Genomic DNA, 21,478 nt, shown 5'->3' with positions numbered 1-21,478 from the left:
TGCAGAATTACGAACTTCTAAACTTCATGTCTCTATTTTTTTAACGCTTGCATGCTTTCGGGAATTGTTATAAAAAATTCCAGACCCTGAATCAAAATTCTTCTTCTTAGAGTCGCTATAAGTTAGCTTTCTGTCAAATTGGTCCAGCAGTTGTCTCACAAAAGCATTTCCACATTTTACATATATGCTGTTTGATAGGGGAATTGGAGTTGACCTCGAGCTAAAGCTTCCTCTTAAGGAGCTAGTGCGATGTTTGTCTATGTTTGTGGCTACCTTGCTATGTACCTATTCACCTACTTTTACAGTCCCGTCAGCACGCGTACGTTTGCTCATTCACCTGAGTCGATGTGCAGGGACTCAATGGTGCTGTGTGTGGTGAATCCGATGACAAGCATTGTGGCTGGCATGGTGATATTCTCGGTGCTTGGCCACCTGGCGCACGTCACCGGCCGTGAAGTGGGTGATGTGTTTCGCTCAGGTGAGTGACAAAGTTTTGCAATCACATGACTGAGAACACATGTCCTGCTATTAGAGCGGAGCTCTTAGGTGCCCGTTTTTGCAATGAGCATCGTCGTTCTCCCTCGGCGTAACCGAGCGAATGAGCACAATGAAAGATGAAAGCGAACACAGAGCACAGCATGAGAAGAAAAGCGTAGTGCCACACAAGACTTGCAATGACTGCTACGAGATGGTGCCAGAGGCACCATGGTCTGTTCACCGATGGTATGCGCCGAGCGCTTCGCACGATACCATATATGGAAAGAACGTGGTGCATGAGCGGAGGTCTGTCTGCGGCGGCTGCTGTGAATCGCGCCCATGCGTCACCTATGCGCAGCTGTCTGTCGTGATGTCCCGATTAGTGAGGCAGTCGCGTCACGCTTCACTCCATTTGCAAAGTGCTGCACAACACAGATTGTCCACGCCAGCCAATATATTGCGAAGTAAGGACATGTATAGAGCTGCGCTCAAATATCACATTGGGGAGTACTATAATCGTCAGTGAATTTTTTCATCATTTTGCATGTGTACTGATGTTCCGTCACTGAAAGCATCAAAATTCAATTGGGCCTTTCACTTTTGTTTACTATAAATGTAATTTGAGGAGTTATTGGAGTAGCACTTTAGGTAACATGATGATATAAATGTGATTGAATACAATTAAAACTCAATATAGCAAACTTCAATATAACAAAGTATATAACTTTTCATACCCTCTTATGCACAGAACACCATGTATTTAGAACCTCAATATAAAGAAGTGTGTTTGTATGCGATTTCAATATAACAAAATTTCACTGCCACCGCAGAGTAATGCCAAGACAATAAGTGGAAACTTCCACGGACGCAGATGGTCAAATGATTGAATCACAAGCGGCTTCTTGCAAACGCACCTCTCAAATGATGCGCCACGCGACAAGAGCGACCGCCGAAGTGGAGCCCCATGATGTTCCATATAAAGTACAAGTGGGATAAGATCCTATCACGCCCCACATACTTCGTGTTGTGGAAGCAAGTGAAAGTGTGCGATGTTGAGACAAGAAAGATGGTGGCTTCACGTGTGCCGCTTTCCCGCGCGAGCAAATGGAAAGAGGGGGAGTGGAGCGAGCTTGCGATAACGCAATGAAGCGCGTGTGAAGGGGCGGAACGGTAAGTTGGCGTGAGTATCGGCCGTGGCTACGCATGGCTGTAAGCACGGCTGAGCGCATACGCAGCCGTGCACCCTACTTTAGAGGTAATCTGCGGCATGTGCAAAGAGTGGTCATACTGACACGGCGTGGCACCATGTAAGTTGTCTTCATCGTCATCAGCCTGGTTACGCCCACTGCAGGGCAAAGGCCTCTCCCATACTTCTCCGACTACCCCGGTCATGTACTAATTGTGGCCATGCTGTCCCTGCAAACTTCTTAATCTCATCCGCCCACCTAACTTCCTGCCGCCCCCTGCTACGCTTCCCTTCCCTTGGAATCCAGTCCGTAACCCTTAATGACCATCGGTTATCTTCCCTCCTTATTACGTGTCCTGCCCATGCCCATTTCTTTTACTTTTCTTTTACTGCATGTTTAGTATTGGAAGTTGTGTAATCTCGAGTTTCGGTGAGCCGTTGGAGTGAGAGGCAGACAATAAATTCGCTCCCCGCTGCCGGTGCTTTTCCCGATAGCGTCGTCCCAGTGCGAGTGACGCTATCAGCCATGGAGGCATAATGCTCGCGAAAGCATGGCTGGCTTCGCTTAATTTGTAGCGCCGAAAAGATATCATCAACGTACCTGGCATGAAACCATATCATTCTTTGCTGATTCCCAAATTTATCGAAATGAGTTGTTTTCTGATTGAAATTTACTTTTTTCGATTGCCTGATAATTCAGGAAATTCTGCAGCCCCTTTCTGTGCAAGAAAAATTGATTGGCAACTGTGCTTATTTGCATAAAAGGTTGAATTTTAACATAACGTAACAAATTGCTGAAGTCACCAACTTCGTTATAATGAGGTTTAACTGTATTAGCTCCTTGTAAATTCCCAGCTCACTGCTATGATTCAGTGGCAACTGTTTATTTTTTTGGCTGCACATATATTAGAAGATATGAGTACTATTTTCTGATGCCTTAAGTGATTTCCATCATCAAGGTCCTGCTGTATTTGCAACTCTTTGGAATATAAGTGAGCATAAGCCTGGTTTACTGTCAACAGTTTTGACGATAGAATACATTACAGCCGGACTCAGTGCAAAATGATAAACATTTCAGGACCGGGCCTTGCATTCATAGCGTACCCCGAGGTTGTGGCCAAAATGCCTGCGGCTCCTGTCTGGTCGGTGCTATTCTTTGTAATGCTGCTTGTGGTGGGCATCGACAGCCAGGTGAGTTGTGTGCAGTTTATATGTGTGCTTTCTAAAATTTAAAGGGGCCCTGAACCACTTTTTATCGAAGTGAAGAAATGCATCTGAAGTTAAAGATAGGCTACTTCAGAAACACTTTGCCGGAAAAAGTACTTCAATGCGATTAGCAGAAGCAGAGTTATTGGCATTCAAACACACCGTTCGCTGTGCTTCCACCCCTTCTTCAATTCCTTGCACTGTGAATGTGATGACAGAGTGGGGCGGGCCCACAACGCTCCACCTATAGAACATCAGTGTTGCACAGTTCGAATTTAATTTTGGATGTTCACGTACATGCCATTACTTCTGATTTTGGTGCCTATGATGCGCCAAACGTAAGCCAGACGCGGTTGTCCTTAGTGAGCCGTAGTGCACTGAGCCAGCGGACTGATCATGTACCATGGTACCACGGCAATCGCGGTACCACGGTCCTTCAATACTTTCCATCTTCTGCGTAATCAAACTTCCATGCAATGCTTCTGGAGAGCTTCATATAGCATCCGCAGTGGACGCACCGCAGCACTGGCACATAAAAGGTGGACTGGAACAGGCGCCGAACAGACGCCACAGGTGTTCTGTGTGTACGATCGCTATTGCGCAAGGGTCTACTGCCCTTATTGGTGTGTGAATATTGTCAACACAACGTGCAAATTGCCGCCCTGTTTCTGTACAGTGTTCAGAAACTCAAATACAAACAATTTTGGAACTACAACACCTAGTTTCCTTTCCAGGTTCAACGGCATTCGCAACAGGGGCTTAATTCATTGTTTAAATTGTATGCTTTGAGGCCTCCATTGTTAGAAACCGACTACAGAGAAAGTTCATGTCGCACGTTTATGTAATTGCACGTAAAAAACCTGCATTTCAAACTAACAATGCTAACCAACTCATTAACTAAGTTATCTAACTGAAATACAAAATTATTCACTAATAAACTACCGAACTATAATAATGAAGCCACTATAATTAACTTAATAATTAATCAACTAATGACTAACTTACTGAACTAGCTAACCAAATATAACTGACTTATCTAACTGGACAAAGTGCAAATGGAGACAGCTGAACTCAACAGTTTGTGTAAGGAATGCTATTAGGGCAGAAGGGGGGGGGGGGGCAGTGACGTCAATCATAAAACGGTGCTATGTATAATTTAAACAAAGACGCATTGCACATTAAACTATTTTGCCAAATGTTCCTGTTGCATGTTCACTATACAAACATGCTGAAGTAAATGCGGGAGAGGTGCCTTTCCTCGTGAAACATTTCCATGGTTGTGCAGCCCGATCATCTGGTGTGGCAGATTGTTCACCTTCTACTTAAGCCAGCGCCTCTCGTGCCACCTTCTGTCCCTATATGAAAGTTTTGGGGAAGTTTCATGAACAGATGAAAAGTATTGAAGGACCCTGTTGGTACCTATGCTCTTAAGCAGACCGTGGCTACATGTAACTGTAGTGCATGTGCGCAGTGCTTGCTTTGTGCATGACAGGGCTTGAGTGCATGCTTGTGCTTCCATGCTCCAGTCTGGCTGTACTACATGGTGTGAACTGGCTTTGTCCTGCACCAGCTTGACCGGCGGATAGTAGCCACACACAACTTGAGCATTTTGAAGCTCTATAAGTAGATCAATACGAAGCGGAGTCTGCCAAGGCACCTAACCAGGTGCGGCCAGGAGTGAGCGTGCTGACAAGTGTATGTGCGGTCTTACCTTAAGTGTCGCGTGGTTCAAGGCTAGTTGAATGCTCAAAACTTACTGAAATTAGGGAGACCAATGGCCACTACCCGAATTAGCAGCATGGTCAAAGTTTAATTCTTACGCGGGTGGCCACGGCCGAAGGTGAGCAGATGATAGCCGGCTTCTTCCGAAGTATGTCATTCTTATTGAAATTCAAAATGATGATTTTCACTTACTTCAGCCTCTTTTTAAACTGCGTCAATAAATGTACACAGTAACAGTTGGAAGAAGTGCACTGATCCAAACACCCTTGTTTGTTGATGTCAGCTGTTGTCCAATAGCAGCCACGTATGGGAATCTGCTATATTACAAAATAAAGCTTCCAGGAAAGAGTGAGGAGCAGGCTTCTGTTGAAATGAGAGCGTTTGGGAAAAAGACGACTTTTCACTCCGCTTGCGAGCTCCACGTGCTGTGCACAACAGCATAACTTGGCTGATATGTTGTTCACAGCAGCATATGCTATCAGCGGACGATGCTTTTCACCAAGCACGTGGGGTGGTTCAGGATCCCTTTAAACATGCTTGTTTTTGTTTAGTAACATAATGCGTGTGACATTACTTACAGTGGAGCTATAAACAGCATCACTAAAAGTGTATCTTGATCATTATGGCAGTTCTTGCTGGAGATATGAAGATGCTTGTTATTCGTTTGTTGTCGTTTTTATTGTGGCATTGTCGGTGGTATCCTTGTCATAGCTGTTGTCATTGTTGTTGTTGCCAAAGTGTATTTGCGTGGTCTTGCAGTTTTCACAGCTGAGGCCCTCATAGTGAACTTACAAAGAGCATCACTAAAGATGTTTTAATCATGGCAGTTGTTGCTGGAGACGAGAACATACATTCGATTTCCATTAATTTTATCCTGACGGGACCGGCAAAACTTATAGAATTGTCCGGCGGGTCAAATAAAAAAAAAAACGGAAAAAATCATGAGCCATTCCACTTTGTGAAGGTGGATGACGAGCGAAGCTTTTTAGTACACGACACAGAGGTGACACCGAATTTTGAACAAAGGTGCGAGCTCATTTACCGTGATTATTGTATACATTCGTGTGGACAACGCACCGCTACACCGAGGAGCTGGAGGAAACTAGGCGTGCATGATGTTTCGACAGGACTGCCACCATGGGAGAGCGGAAGGAAAGTAGATACGCAAATTCTTGGGAACGCCGACAAAGAGAGGGCGGTGCGAACGTAGACATGGCCAACGCAGGTCAGAGTGTAGTATCTGTTTTTATGAGCTTTGTTGTATCCACTACCATGCCTGGCCAGATTATGCCAGAAAGCCAGAGAACTGTGAAGTGAACAGCCCCAGCTCCGGTACACAAAAGCCGTTTATTATTAGTCCGTGATGTGTATATATACAGACGCACATGGCGGCGAATCCTGCTAAGGTGCGTGGATAGCGCCATCCAGTTTTGCATAGAACAAATACTAAATACAACAAGCTTAATACCTTATACAGGTTCTATTTGGACCCAACATATTAAACTTATTTTTGCAAGTTGGCAGAGTGATTGAAGCCTGCTTCGCCTCCCCCGTAGATCGGCCCAGTATTTCACTATCTCCGGGATCGGCCCACGGTACCCTAGCCATAAACAGCTTCGCGTTAAAATGCTGAAACACGCCGTTAATCTTGGTAGTAATGCCTTTAAAGTCAGCTTTGCCGCAATACATCCGTGTTATGCGGTGAAGCATATTAAGGAGCGAAAGCTGTCGCTGTTACAGGGCATAGCACATGTTTCTTAATTTACACTCGCACCATGTCTGGTCACAGTACAAGCACCAAGATGCCTAGTAAGTTTACTGGCAAGCCTTCAGGGTATTGTGTAGACCCCTGCTTATTTGTTCACTTTAATGTCCCTTTGACTTTCCGAGTTCTAGCTTCCCAAAGCACATATGGTTTTTCTCCACCTACTGTGTGCGCACAGCGCGTGCACACACATATAATTAAGGAATGCCTGCTAGGCCCAGTTAACGGTCTCATATATGCGACAAGCATGCTTGAATTATTCAGCAAAGGCCAATTTTGAGATCAAACTAACGGAAGTTTGGGTGCATAGAAATGTATGAGTGCTGGCCGGGACCTTCGGTCGGGATCGAATTACCCGGAGTTGAATTAACAGAATTCTACTCTAATTGTTATTCTTTTTTATTGTTGTTGTTGTGAAAGTTTGTCCATGTGGTCTTGCAGTTCTGCACTGCTGAGGCCCTCATAGCTGGCCTCATTGATGTGTGGCCAGTGCTGCTGAGAAACCGGCAGCATGTGACGTTTGCCTTTTGCACCATCCAGTTCCTCTTGGGGCTCAGCATGGTCACCAAGGTAAGGTTTCGTCTGCTAGCATTACTCTTTTCTTCAATGTGCAATAACAGTCACGTAAATCACCAGATTAATCTCATACCACGTTAACTCGCACAAAGGCCGGTGCTTGTCACTGAGAATAAGTAAAGAAGCGACGCAGTCAGCTTTTTGGCATTGAAAATGCTGCTTGGTGTGAAAGCATTTGAGTGCTCTTTTGCCTGTCTTGCTTATCTGTGACTGCTAGTGATCACTTAAGATTTTGTTTTCTATAATATATGCTCTGAAAATTATTTAAGGAATTTAACTGTTTAACGAAGGCTTTGTGCTGTAGTTGCAGCATATCTGTTCAAGCAGTCAGGTAACAAGGTTCAGTAACTGCATAAGTGCACACCATCTTCGTGATAAATGGAAACAGCGTAGCTACAGATGATAAGTCAGAAACTCGTGTACATTGATTCTATGTTGGCTGGATTAGGTGTTTTAGTCTACTGGGAAGAGCCTGAACAACCAAAACCTGCTTGCCTCCTTTGTCAATTGATAGTGATGTTGATTCGCATTTTATGCACTATGCTGAGCAGGCATGCTTATCTGCACAAGGTCATCTACACACCTCACCCCTAGTCTGTTGGGTCTATTGCATTAAATATGTTACTTTCTTCAAACATATAAAAAGAACATCAAGGGCTGCAAAACACCACAATGAATGCTGCGACTTAATGGCCATAAACCTTGTCACAACAATGTGGTTTGTTGTCTTGCGACAACTGTGGAATGTGGTCATAATCGGTACAAAGGGCAAGTGGCTATAATACGTACTTGGACATCTGGTCCTGTGGTCACTGCAAGAAAAGTACTAAGATGTTTGCAGAAATTGTACAATGACCTTGGCCCGTGGACTTTCAGTGTACGCTTCGTGCTACAAGAGCACAGGTGGTGAGTGAAAATAAAGTGGCCACTGCCAGACGAGTCTGTAGGGCTTCGAAGAGTTCAGCCATCAGGAGGTGCTCTCCAGTGCACTGGTATGAATCCTGTTGCATGAGTCCCCTCTGGCAAGTCCTAGCACCTCTTACTAGTAAATTTTGAGCTAGTATACCTGCTTGCACCATGTTCTTTCTTTCTTTCCTTTTTTTTTTGAGAGAATAAGGATGTCATGCTTGTTCAAAGCCACTTACATTAACACTTTACAGGGCTGCTGATTTGCTCTGGCATATTACCTGAAGTTATTAATGAGGCTGCGCTAACTTTGCCTACTCTGATTACCACTGTTCGATTTACCACTGATTCAGAGTAGCATGAATCTCCCCTGGCGTTTGCTTTTCTGTAGATGGCTGAGCATTGCAGGTTTGCTTTGGTGCAGTTCTATACCATGTGTACTGAATGACAGGCTTAACCACTCCAACGAAGTTATGATTAATTCAGACGTATGTCTGTAACATCACGCATGAAATTTTCTTCCCAGTGCAGAACCACTACTACAGGTACAGTATTAGTGGTTCTTTAAACGGAACCTCGAGGGACCAGGGAAATTGGTTCCATTTATCAGGAGTTCCATTTACTGAGAGACAAAGCTGAATACACTTGGATGAATACAAAACCAATCAACCATGAATATGGCATTCTGTTTAAGAGGCAGTTCCGTTTAAGTGATTTCCGTTTATCGTGATTACACTGTATATTAGTTTTACCATGTTGAGGAGCGCTTACCGTAGGAGGTAATGTTTCTTAGAAATTGCTTCTTCACATCCTGACTGCAAAGGTCTTGCTGTTTCATTTGAAAGAATTGGCCTTTGACCAACCTCTTTGTCTCTACTTCACGGATTATATAATACTAATTCCTTACATTCCTTCCTTAAACATCTGGTATGTTGCTCAGCCTATCTAGTCGTTGAACTGTTAGTGGTAGTGTAAGTGTCATACTTTCCAGTCCTTGAATGTTTGTATTTCATAATATGGTTGCCTCTGCTTTTTTCGTGCACCTTTAAGTAAGTCATCGTCATTCTTGTTTTCAGGGTGGCATCTATCTATTCCAGCTTGTTGATAGCTATGCTGTGTCGGGCATGACACTACTTTTTATAGTGTTCTTCCAGAATGTGGCCATCTCCTGGTTTTATGGTGAGTCCTCTTTACGCTGACTAGTGAACACGTTTAAACCCAACTAATACTTGGAGCTAAAATATGTGTGGTGATAATCACAGACAATAGCAGCAACAACATTTCTTGACATGCTTGAGTTTGGAATATTGCTACATGAATTGCGTTAGTTTTCTTTCGTCCTTGTGACAAATATGATGCCATCATGCTTTTGTTATAATGCAATAAACATGTGTCTGAAGACATTGATTTTCCTAATTGCTTACAGAATTTTGTGGAACTTTTGTGATCAGTACTTAGCCAGCTATAATCTACAATTGTGCCTTCATAATCATCATGATGACCTTATTTTAAGCACATAATCATGATTTAAGTAAGGGCTTCTGCAAAATTTTACAGCAAGTAGCTGTTAGGAGTGAGATTGGTGCTAAGAAGTTCCGCCTGATTTCACCAGATACTATCTGCTTGCCCTCTAGGAGGACGCCCTCGGTTGGTGACTTGCTTTCACTGGTCCTCCCCACTAATGCCGCAAACCCTTGCCCATCTTCACACTGTGGTTGTTCACTGTAAACAATTTTGCCTCCGAGGAGTGGTCACGAGGCAGAAAATGTCTATCTCGGCCTCACATTCTTCTTTGAGCATTTTCTTCCAGCCTACGTGATTTAGACCTTGTTCTGAAGTGCAACTTTCTTTGCGAGGCGTCCCGGACTTTCCTGACCGTGGCTGCCGGGTGCTGCTGCTGTTCTGCCGAATATCTCACACTTAAAAAAAAAATTATTATTATTTCATTATTAATAATTATTAATTAATAATAATTATTATTATTATTATTATTATTATTATTAGTGTGTCACATCGCGTAGCACGGGTGGACGAGAGCGCATGCGTACACGGCAGTTTCCTGTACACTAAAGAGGCAGGACTGAAATGGACAAATTTACAGCATTTGATAAACCACCTCCCGAAAGCTTCGCATCACATAGATTCCAAGATATGTGTTAGATCTGCATATCTTTTTTTTTATTGTGTCTTATGTCCTTGCAGTCATTCTGGTGACTAGCCAAGATGCACATGATGGACAATTTGGTTTGTTTTCATTGCAGGTTCTAAGAAGTTTGCCAGTAACATAAAAGAGATGATTGGCTATGCACCCAACTGGTTCTTTCGTGCTGGCTGGATGGTGTTTGTGCCCTTCTTTTGCATTGTGAGTAGAGAGCAGTGTAGTGTAGCAGTGTAGTGGCTCCAACAGTTGGCAGAACTTTACATAAGCACACAGACCACGTAGAAGGAAACTTATTTTGAAATTTGTTGAGCAGCTGAGTTAAAATTGCCGACCTGGCTGCCTGCACTAGCGGAACATTCCAAACATACTGTCTTATAACTTTGCCGTCACCCGAATGCTAATGGTTGTGCTTTACACATGATAGTTAACCTGTGCTGTGTCACATAATTAACAGTGAACAGATTCCTGGAGCACGAGCACTTAAAATATGTGAACACATTATTTATTAACACTGGTAACACATTCGTAAGTTGTGATTGGCTGAGTTTCAGATATTTAGGACTCGGCAGAAGGCAGTGAAGCGATGTGAGAACCACAGCTCGACCTCAGTGCATTTAGGTCGGGCTCTGCACAAAGTGGCCTATTTAAAATTTGTGAGGATAACAGCTTAATGCTTGTAACGGTAGAAAATTGCAGTAAAACATCAGTGGGCCCAGCTAATGTCACATTTCTGCTCAGTGATTCAAAGATTCAGATTTTTTTCTTGTTTTTATATGTTGCAGTCTTTATTACCCTTTTCTGCACTGTGTCGTTAATCAATTTGTAACTTATGTGTTAATAATTTTGACATTTAGGATAAGGAGCAGTTACAAACATAGGGCCAGCTAACGGCCAAAGGCAAATTCTCACCCAATTTTGTTCTTTCTTAACAGTGGTATTGCACTTTACCAATGCTCCATTATTTTATGTAATCGTCAATGATGTTAAAATTGAGCACGCTGTAACTTCTTGCTTTCTTGTCATTGCAGACCATATTTTTATCGTCCATCATTCAGTATCGGCCTCCTGTGTATGCCAAGACTTATTTCTATCCCTGGTGGGGTGAGCTAATTGGCTGGTTCATGGCATTAATATCCATAATGATGATCCCAATCTATGCCATCTACTATCTAATCACTGCCAAGGGCTCTCTTTTCAAGGTGTGCCTTTGATAATGCACTTATCTGTCTCTCATTGCATTTTGTTGAATTGGTATTCTGTAATGACAGACAGCTTTACTATGGTATTTCAGCTGTTCCCCTGGAGCCAACTGACTCATGACATGGATGTTGTTACTAGAAATCCAGTTAAGACAAAGGTTCACAGGAAAACAGAGACATAAAATGATAAACAGTGGCTCTTCAAGACTCGGCAACCTCAGCCTGGAGCCAATGCTCCAGGTTGAGGCCTTCTCTTGTTTGACCACTGTTGATGTCCTTGGACGGGCTTTTAGTAGAGCATTCCACATAGCCGATCTATGGACAACACATAATGCAGTGGTGCTGTCTAGTAAAGAGGGGTGGAAACACTTCTACGGCAATTATGGCAGTCTTTGCTAAGCCAACAGCATCAACACAAAAAACTTAATTTCAAAACAATCGCAAATCCTGGCAAACACTTTTTTCTGCAAAGTGAAGTTAGGCTGACTTTAATGGCTTAAGTTCTGCAAACGCAGTGAATCGCAAGCAGTGAGGGGAAATTCAGATTGAAAAGGGTGCACCAAGCACTGTTCTATTGTTGCGCTAGCTGCGAGTGCCATGAAAAGGCTTCGGCGCTTAATCCAAGAAATAGCATGTTCTTGTAAGATGCAAAGCATTCCACTGTATCCTGTGCGCGCTCACTTTGGGCCTGCTATATTATAATGCAAGCAAGGACTTTGCATATGCCATACTAAAGCTGTCTTATGTCATACACGCTTGTTTTAGTTCCAACTTTCAAATGCCCATTTTGATGCTAATTGTTTTGCATCACAGTCTAGTCTGTGTGAAATTGCATGCAATATGAAGATCCTTTTGTTATATGCGGTATTCGGTAAGCATACAAGTAGAACCTCGTTCATACATTCCTGTTATGTACATTTTCTTGGCGCCAATGCTCGCAATCGAGAACATAAAAAATGACGCAACAGAGTTACGCTCATTTTTTTACCGGTTCATACATTCTCGGAAAACAAAATTTTTCGGCACCAACATTCAGCACATCACCAAACTGTGATCGTATGATACGTTTTCCAGCTGCTACATCCCGTGTAAACAAAAAAATACACAAGGCGCGCGTGATCGAGAACAGTGTATAGCTGCCCACCGTGGCAGCTTCACCGCAATACTTTCCCGCCCGTCTCACGTGGAAATGCAGGCGCACGCTCAGTTTCTCATTTCGTTGCCACCAAATCTTCTCCGAGATTCCCACGCGACACTCATAGCTATCATTACCAATCCTATTACGATAAGCATCTTCTGTTTCACAGCACGTGGTGCTGTCGGAAGCATAGCGCAAGCTATTAATAGGCGATAACCGAAACGCACTGCCGTTCCCTGCTGTAGGCTGCGATGGTATACGTTTTCCAGCCGCTAGATTCCATGTGAACAAGAAAAGGCGCGAGGCACGCAGGATCAAGAACAGTATATATTCACTTGTCTCATGTGAAAACGGTGCGCAGTTTCTTATTCCTGTACCAGGATATGTTCGCCTGGGTCGTTGCACGCCACATTCATAGCTATCGCAGCCAAACCTATTGCGATAAGCATCTTCACCTATCTGTTTTACAGTGCATGGTGCATAGTGCCATTGGTAATGTACTGCACGTCTTTAGTATATGCAATAATCCAAGTGCACCACCGTTCCTTGCTGCAGGGGGCACGATGTGGGCATCACATTCAGCTTTGCCGGCATCCGGCGTCGCCCACCAGCTTGATTTTGCTTCAGTTTCCTGTCACCCCCTTAAAACACCACGCAATAGGAAAACAACAAAACACGTCTCGGGCCGCCGGAGCACAACCAGCTCGACACGCGTCAGCGTCTCATGTAGCAGCAATCCATGCAATGCTTTGCATTACGTAGACGTCAACGATAGTTGAGTCTGTCAAATTTTTTTAGTTACTTCGGATCGCACATTTTCCCGGTTAGTATGTTTTTTTCACGCGTTTTTTTTCCCAAGATGCATGGACGAGGTTCTACTGTATTTTATTTGCGGATATCGAGAAAGATGATTTCAGACTTAATTTCTTATACCCAATAATTCATTATGTCCGTGTTCATTATATTAAGGTTTGACCGTATTGTAGTCTACTCAGCTAGTCAGTAGGGCATCACTTTTATCTTTTATTTGCTGCGTTAGCCACCTACTCACATGCTGTTGCAACAAAACGTTTATTGCTTCTTGGAAAAGAAGTAGAATCTTATTTTGATAGCAGGCCAACTTGCAAGTAGTCAAGGTGACAGAGCCAAAAATGGGTGCACTTAATCACATATGGCTTCTTGTAGTAGTTGATGCTCAAGTCATGTAATAAAGTACACCTCTGTTCGTTAGATGTTATTTGCTGCATATTAATGAGGCTGTGTTCTGTGCGCTGATGCCCCATTCATTTTAGGACTGTCCTAAATGTCGACTCCATCTTGTTAAAGGTAGCGTCTATGAACATGCATTGCTTACATGGCTTTGAGTTTAGAAAACACTCTTGCATGTCATGGGTAGAGCACGTTGTGCAGTGTAAAATCATCATTATCATTGTCATGCATTCTTCATGAGTCGCATGTATCATGTGGCTTTTGTAAGTTGTACGAGAGATACCCAAAAGTAATGCCCCTTTCTTTGCTTACGTCTTAAAATAAAGCTAGGGACTTCGATATTTACGCCTTGCAACAGTGACCTTGCACCTTTATAGCAGCCCAAGAAGTTACCCTTATTTTTTGACACCCATCTGGAACAATGCTGTGTGTGAATTTATGGCGAAACTGAAAAAAATTTAGGAAACACACGAAAAATTCTTGGGGTTTCAGAGGTTAAATGGTGCTACATCAAGGCCTCTGAAAAACTAATGTGCCGTTACCAGCACTCTCAATGCAGCATAAATCCACAAGACTTTTTGAACCAACATGACACTGGCAACCTTCACAAAAGTCTTTTGTAAATCAAGGGACAGTGCTCAGATTTGGTCGTCCAGTATTTGCTCACACGTTGCATACAGCAGTAGCCCTGATTGGTGCTTTCGGGCTAGCATTGTTATAGCCAATAAATTATGCACTGCGCTGAACATTTCTGTTTGTAAATGAGAGTTGAAACATGCAACAAAAGACTGTACATTCATGTGCAAAGCTCAAGCTTATAAGTTAAGATCACGCATGCCACAGTTTCATGCTGGAAAGGAGACAAACTTTGTCTCAGCAGGCAATAACATGTCCACAAGTCAAGTAGTTATTCTCACAGCAAAGTTCATGCATTTTCAGTAAACGCACTTTAAATAAGAAATTGTAGGGCATTACTTTTTATGCAGCTCTCATACATCACAGCATCGTGGATGTTGCACTTGGTGTGGCAGGCACCTGTTGACTGTCATGAAATTTTGTAATCTATGGTCACAGGAGTGCAATGGTCACACATGCGCATTGTTATTGTGGAGTCCCACATATTTTCTTTAATTCTACAAGGCTTGCCACACTAAAAAAATTACACCCCTAAGTGCATTGTCCTACAACACTTTAATTATTATCAATTTTATGTGCATTTCCTTTCTCTAAAGGAAACCTACTAACAGAAAATTTGCCTTGTTCTTATTTCTTTACTGGATGGCTGCTGAGCGACTGATTAGGCTATAGAGCCTCAATGCCTTGAGAGCGCAACAAATAATTAAATACATTACCTTTTAATTCAACCATTTCAAAATGTATGCCAAGTGCAGCATGGCTTCAGATGTGAAAAAGGAGACTATTCACGTCACTGAAACCAGTTGTGACAGTCTTGTGGTACCAAACTGAAAGCTGAGCCCCTTCAGCACTCGACAAGACAATTGATCGCGGGTTCCCTTGTGTTTCTGAAAAAAAAAAAAGAAGTGCCTGATTAGAAGGGCCAGTTTCGCAGCTTTTGCCAATATAATCATTGCACCAGGCTGACTGGCACACTCGTGAGTTGTTTGTGATACCATGTGACTGCCACTTTTAGTTTTGGTGAGTTGAGTAATCTCCTTTTTCATGTCCCAAGTCATGCTGTACTCAGTGTGCATTTTCAGTGGTTCACATAAAAGATGCTGTAATTAATTATTTGTGGCACTCTCAAGGAATTTGGACTTCCTAGTGTAATTGGGGAGTTGACAGCTATTTAAAAAAGAAAAGCAAAAAAATGATACACAAAATTTTTGTGTCAGTATTCTTTTAACTGATGCATGCCTCAACATATTGTGGTACTCGGAACAGGAAAATAGTGGGTGAAAGAAATGGAAGTGCCCTTGATGGTGATTATTATTGTGGGACAAAGACAAACATAAAAGTTGTGAAGTGCTTTCTTTTTTTTAACAGCACAATCATTGTTAGAAATTGTCTCCACAGTGTGTGATACTGTAGCGCACAGCTTCCCCACACCCACAGCAGGGTTATGAATGCGTCAGAACTGTGAATGGACCATCACTTCATAGCATCCAGTGTCACCATTAACTGATGTGCAATTTTGTCATCTGTGGCCTCAGTAGAACACATTGATTCCTCTGTTTCTGTGAGCATGAAGTTTTTCTTTGCTTCTCCCCCCCCCCCCCCCCTCCTTTTTTTGTCCGTTTATTTTACTAACAATGAACTGTCTCCTTCACCTTTAATATTCACTTCCTCTTGAGAGTGACATTCTTCAGGGTGCGCTGACAGAAGCAGCCTTTGTATTTCCCAAGAAGTGCAAAAGGTTTGTAACCGTCACCCCGAGGGGTAGCCTTTTACAGTCCAGCTAATAACAGTGTTGTAGTCAAGCAGCTTTTCCTGCCGTGCATGTCTCGCTGGTTTTCCAGCTGTATTCATTCTGTTTTTCTTTTTTACTGGGGCCGGGGCTATCACACAGCGCAACGCATAGCGTGGCACCTTTGTCCTGTGCCATAAGTCAGTATGTGCTCGGATTTAGGACGAAGCTTTAGCTTAGGAGTTCCTGTCTAAATACATGGGAACGGAAAAATTTGTTTTTCTCGGCAACCACTGTACTAAATTTGATGGAGTTTGTTGCGTTTAAAAGAAGCTAAAATATCGTAACTATAGGAAGTGGATTTTCAATTTATGCCATATAAATTTGAAGAAAATAATTATTTAAAATTGCAGAATTGCAAAAAGCTCTAGTAAGTAGTTTACAACTCTGTAACTCTGCAATAAAAAATGAGATCACAATTTCGCAAGCTGCACCTAATAACACATCTAAAGTGGGTAAAGTTGTTATATTATACACTGCCCTGAATTGTACCGCTAATTAGTCAGTAGGTCATTTTCGGAACCCTTGTGAACATTGTAGCAATTTCACTTAAGCTTTACATTCATGTATCACATGCATTTGCTTGAGATGCTCTAACGAATGCAGTTTGCAGAACTGTGATATCTGTTCTTGGTTCGAAGTTACGGATTTGTAAACTTCGTGCTTCAACTTTTATTCAAATGTGTGAATTATTTGGAATTTAGGCCCTAAATAAAAGTTCAGCTTCCTAGAAATTTGAGAATTTAACTTTCTCTCTCAAATGCAACAAACCTCATTTAAGTTTGTTGAGCGGTTGCCTCGTAGAGCACTTCTGTGTTTCCGTTTTGTGCACTGAAATATCATTCATTCTAGGACAGTCCTAAATGTTGATATCATTTTGTTAAAGGTAGCTTTTATGAACACATATTGCTTACGTGGTTTTGAGTCCTGAAAGCAGCCTTGCATGTCAAGGGTATCTCAATAGAGCACATTGTGCATTGTCAAATTGTTATCATTGTCATCTTCCTTCTTCAAGAGTTGCATGTCTCCTGTGGCTTTTGTAAGTTGTACATTGTACTTAAATAGGGTAATTGGGGTTGGCCCCGAACTAAATCTTCCTCTTAAGTTCATACTGACTTCGCAAGAACATGGTCTCTCTCCTCTTTTTACCTTCCTGTGTACAAAGATGTAGGAATGAAAAGGTGTGCTTTGGGGCAAAGATTGCTGAAGCAGCATTGCCACTTTTATTGCACTTTGTCCACCGCAGCGACTCCAGAAGGGTCTATCGTCTACTGTAAAGCCGAAGCTCCCAGCTGAAACAGGGCCACTCCTGGATCCTCTGGCGAAAGCGACCCTCAGTGCCGAGTGATGGGTTGCCTCAGCAGCTCACGTGATTGTTTGTGATGTCTGCAGCGCCTGGTTGCAGGCGCGCGACTTTGACCATGTTGTGAACAGGCCTTGTTCTTGTCATTGAAGCGGCACCCATGCTCTTCAGAGGTCACCAAACTTGTTGAAGAAAGTGTGATCTTGTTATTATTTCAACAGGTTTTAAAAGGCATACTCTACATTTTGATATATACTGTATTTTCCGTCCCTGTTGTACAACCAGAGAATATTTTGTCTATAATATATATAATCTGAAAATTTTTTCATGTTGTTGTGTTATTTTTTTTCTCTCAAAAGTTCAAGTTCCTCTGTTGTGCATTCAACGAGAAGAAAGGGGGTTAGCCAAGGGCCCCGATTTTTATTAGTCATATGATAAGAAGCCAACAAACACTGACACCAAGGACAACATAGGGAAAATTACTTTTGCTTAATAAATGAAATAAAGAAACGATAAATTAATGAAAATTAAAGTGGACGAAAAAACAACTTGCCGCAGGTGGGAACCGAACCCACAACCTTCGCATTTCACGCGCGATAGTAATATGCATTGATCTTATCTTTAGTTTTTGTGTGCATTTTTGCACACGCATGGACATTGTCATTGGCGGGTCTTGTTCTATATAACACTGAAGTTAAGGTGACAACATCCTGCTTTTACTGCCACGTCTCTCTCATATATATATTCTGAGCACAATATTTGCACCTCATCTGTACACATCATCATCACCACGAACCGTGACTTCTTTGTCCAACCCACCTTGTTCGTACCGTTCACCAGCTCCCCCGTACGCAGCCAATATGCCTCCCACCTACCGTTCATCTCAGTGCCGCTCACCTTCCTCATGCCATTGCTCATTGTCCCCACTTCGCGCCGCCTTACAGGCCCCTGACCTCCACTTGGAAGACGCCCCGCTGGAGTTTTATGAGGGGAAACTGCATCCATGGGACAGTCTATAATTCCTCCAGAGCGCCCGTCTAACTTATTGTTAGTGTTTATGGAAGGTGTTCGCTTTGAAGCTCTTATTCATACTGGTGCCACCATTTTTATCATTTGTGTTGATTTATGCTCTCGTTTTTATAAAGTGACCATGCCATACTGTGGCGCTCCCTTGCGAGGAGCAAACGATGCCACAAATAAGCTGATCGCATAATGTGCTGTACGTGTCTCTATCGATTGCATCCATCATCACATAGTATTTGCGGTGCTGTGTGAGTGCACTCACAAACTTATTTTAGATTAAAATTTCTTGTTGTCCGCCTCCGTATTTAGCAGTTGCCACCGGTGTCTCCTATCCCTGACCGACACAACAAGTCAGCAATGTCATTCCACAGATGATGCACATAGCCATTCTGTAACAGCCACAGATTATCTGCTTTGGCCATCTAGAGAACAAATCATCACTGTTCATTCCACCAATATTGTACACGGCAACGTGTTGATCCACTCTTATGGCCGCATTTCATCTAGACGAATTGTGATTGCTCCCAGCCTTCTTCATTTCACTGATGTGTGTGTAATGGTTGCTGCATTGGATACTGCTTCCGATACCGAATTGTTGCCCCCGTGGATCAACTACCACACGCACTGTTGATACTCAACCCGTTGTCTCCATTCCTCTTACCGTTGCACCAACGTAGTCAACTTCGCCTCCTCTTTTCTGACAAGTTGCATCAGCCCAGACCTTTCACTCGCTCAGACTCGATATCTGCTCAATTTGATGAAAAAACATGGTGCTTTGTTCGACGTCCATTACCCATTCTTGTTAAGATGCCTGTCGCCGCTCATTGCATCCAGACCGATGGGTCACGCATTGTTCACCACTGTCCGTATAGAATGTCTCTTACCGAGCACAAGGTTATCACAAAAAGCGTGTCCAACATGCTTGAACAGAATATATAATATGCCCTTCCTCAAGTCCCTGTTCTTCTCCAGTGGTTTTTGCACAGAAAAAGGACAGCTCAGTGCGCTTTTCCGTCAACTACCGCACCCTCAACAAAATCACACGCAAAGACATTTATTCTCTGCCACAAATTGATGATGTGTTGGACTCTCTGCAGAGCGCTGAGAACTTCTTCAGTCTTGATGTTCCATCTGGCTACTGGCAAATATCAATGCATGAGTCTGATAGGGAGAAAATGGCACTTGACACCTCAGACAGGCTCCACAATTTAGTGTGATGCCTTTCGGACTCTGCAACGTTCCTGTCACATTCGAGCGCATGATAGGCAAAATGGAAGACCTGCCTGTGCTGTCTTGAAAATATAGCTGTCTTTTCTGCGACATTCTCACAACATCTCAAGTGCCTCGATGAAGTTTTAACCTGTATTGTTAAGGCTGGACTGAAGCTGAGCACAAGAAAATGCCACTTCATTAACAAGACCATCAAGGTTCTGGGACACTTAGTAAAGAAGGGCTTCGGCCAGACCCGGAGAAAATTGCCACAGTCCTCAACTTTCTCCGTCCAGAACGTGAAAGAGACTTCCACAGTTTTATCGGCCTCCTACTTCTGCCAATTTATATGTAATTTCGCATCGACAAAGACGTAAAACAATGACGAAGAAGTGGCGGCTCAGGGTGATGATATGTATAGATGAGGAAGATGAGATGGCAATATTGTGCTCACAATATACATATATATATATATTGCAAATGACTGGTTTGGACCACCGTCAGTTGCACTTCACTCCTCGAAGAGGCAGGACCTGTGTCGAGTGAGCTCCTGAACAACACTTGGCAATGTGGTGAATGCAGTTAAAGCCATGGATCCGGGACCTTCAAGAGGTGCGACGTAATGCATTTATTTGCATACTGCACCATTTTGCATACTGCATTTATTTGCATACTGCGTAATGCATACTGCATTTTATTTTATTAATTCTCCTATTACTGCGAAATTAAAGGAAATAGTGTTTCGAAACACTACTTAATGAGTCTGAAATGATTTATTTTCATCATTAGTGGCTCTCATAAATGAATCACTCAACCTCGCATTCCGCGCGCACGACACGCGGCGCTTTTGTGTTATCGCAGCGAAACACAACGCGAACTAACGAGCGTGTGGCATATCGTATGAATGCGCGGTATAACCGAGGCCGCGATATTTGGCTCTTCCCGGCGATCGCTCTCTGCTTGTCGGCGTTTCATTGGGCGCGCTTATCGTTTCTTTACTTCATTTATTAAGCACAAGTAATTTCCCCTATGTTGTCCTTGGTGTCAGTGTTTGTTGGCTTCTTAGAATATGACTAATATATATATATATATATATATATATATAGCCTGCCGCTTGCATCGAAAACGGTGTGATCCGCCGCGGCGCCACCAGTTGGGGACTCTTGCCTGCGATCGGCATAGAAAATGCGTCAGGAAAGCGCTTGTAACTCTGTTAGCCACCCTCGTCGTCGCCCGTGGAAGCCGACGCGTCCCATCCCCGACAGCTAGCGCCGTTCGGCCCAGCCAAGCGGCCGAGAGTGCAACTCTGCGGCTGTCGCGTTCGCTCCCATTGCAGCCCGCCTGACGCGGTAGAACGCACTTTTTTTTTTCTCTCTATCCAGCGGCCATAGCAGTGCCTCCCGCCGGCATGCTCAATAAGCCGGTTTTAATGCCTCAGGGAGCTCAGCTTTTTTTTTTTTTTTAATGCGAAAGCATTATATACCCCAATGTCCGTCGACGTGACCGAAAGATGGTACCAAAAATGGCCGACGGCGCAACGAGTAAAAACACGTCAAAGTGCTCGGGTTGATGTCGATTGCTCAGGGAGGTTCCTGTAAGCAAAGTAATGGTATTGAAAAGAAAATTTGGCAAATTTCGGTCTTGGGCATCGAGTCCGGGCTGCGAAACGAGCACGCTTCCCCGACACCACAGCGGCTCTTTTTTTTTCTTTATTTCCAGCTTGGCTACAAGCCGAAAGGTGTTTGTGATCACAGATCACACTCGTTTTGTATGTGTTAATGCATCCAACACCGACATCGCATCTGCATCGCAGTCAATCGTCTTGTACACATCACGTAATATCACAGCCATTTCCATAAAATATTCATACACAGATCGACCTTTAACATCACAGTGTCTATATGCTATAGCAGACTACGTGCAGTCCGAGTAAAAATATAACGTCCATCTGTTCAAAATCGCGTTCTTATACG

General features: G+C 43.2%; 1 protein-coding gene and 1 non-coding gene across 7 annotated transcripts in view; both read left to right on the top strand.

Annotated features, from left to right (window-relative positions):
* The window catches only part of LOC126521878 (sodium- and chloride-dependent GABA transporter 1-like), a 31,717-nt gene extending 14,121 nt beyond the window's left edge, over positions 1-17,596 (top strand). For all 6 annotated transcript variants that reach the window (XM_055066157.2, XM_050170599.3, XM_050170601.3 and 3 more), the window contains 7 exons: positions 354-478; positions 2,742-2,854; positions 6,798-6,926; positions 8,915-9,017; positions 10,100-10,200; positions 11,028-11,198; positions 17,217-17,596. In XM_055066157.2, coding sequence (XP_054922132.1) covers positions 354-478; positions 2,742-2,854; positions 6,798-6,926; positions 8,915-9,017; positions 10,100-10,200; positions 11,028-11,198; positions 17,217-17,318 — 844 coding nt within the window. In that variant the 3' untranslated portion in view covers positions 17,319-17,596. The remainder of the gene's footprint in view (positions 1-353; positions 479-2,741; positions 2,855-6,797; positions 6,927-8,914; positions 9,018-10,099; positions 10,201-11,027; positions 11,199-17,216) is intronic.
* On the top strand, positions 6,006-6,190 carry LOC126522126 (U2 spliceosomal RNA). The gene has a single exon (XR_007597340.1). It is a non-coding gene; the product is annotated as a U2 spliceosomal RNA (small nuclear RNA).
* Positions 17,597-21,478: the final 3,882 nt, after the last annotated feature.

This window comes from Dermacentor andersoni, chromosome 6 (assembly GCF_023375885.2).
Source record: "Dermacentor andersoni chromosome 6, qqDerAnde1_hic_scaffold, whole genome shotgun sequence".
Taxonomy (NCBI): Eukaryota; Metazoa; Arthropoda; class Arachnida; order Ixodida; family Ixodidae; genus Dermacentor; species Dermacentor andersoni.
Note: the sequence above shows the minus strand (reverse complement) of the source record. Positions and strands in the feature narration are given on the sequence as shown.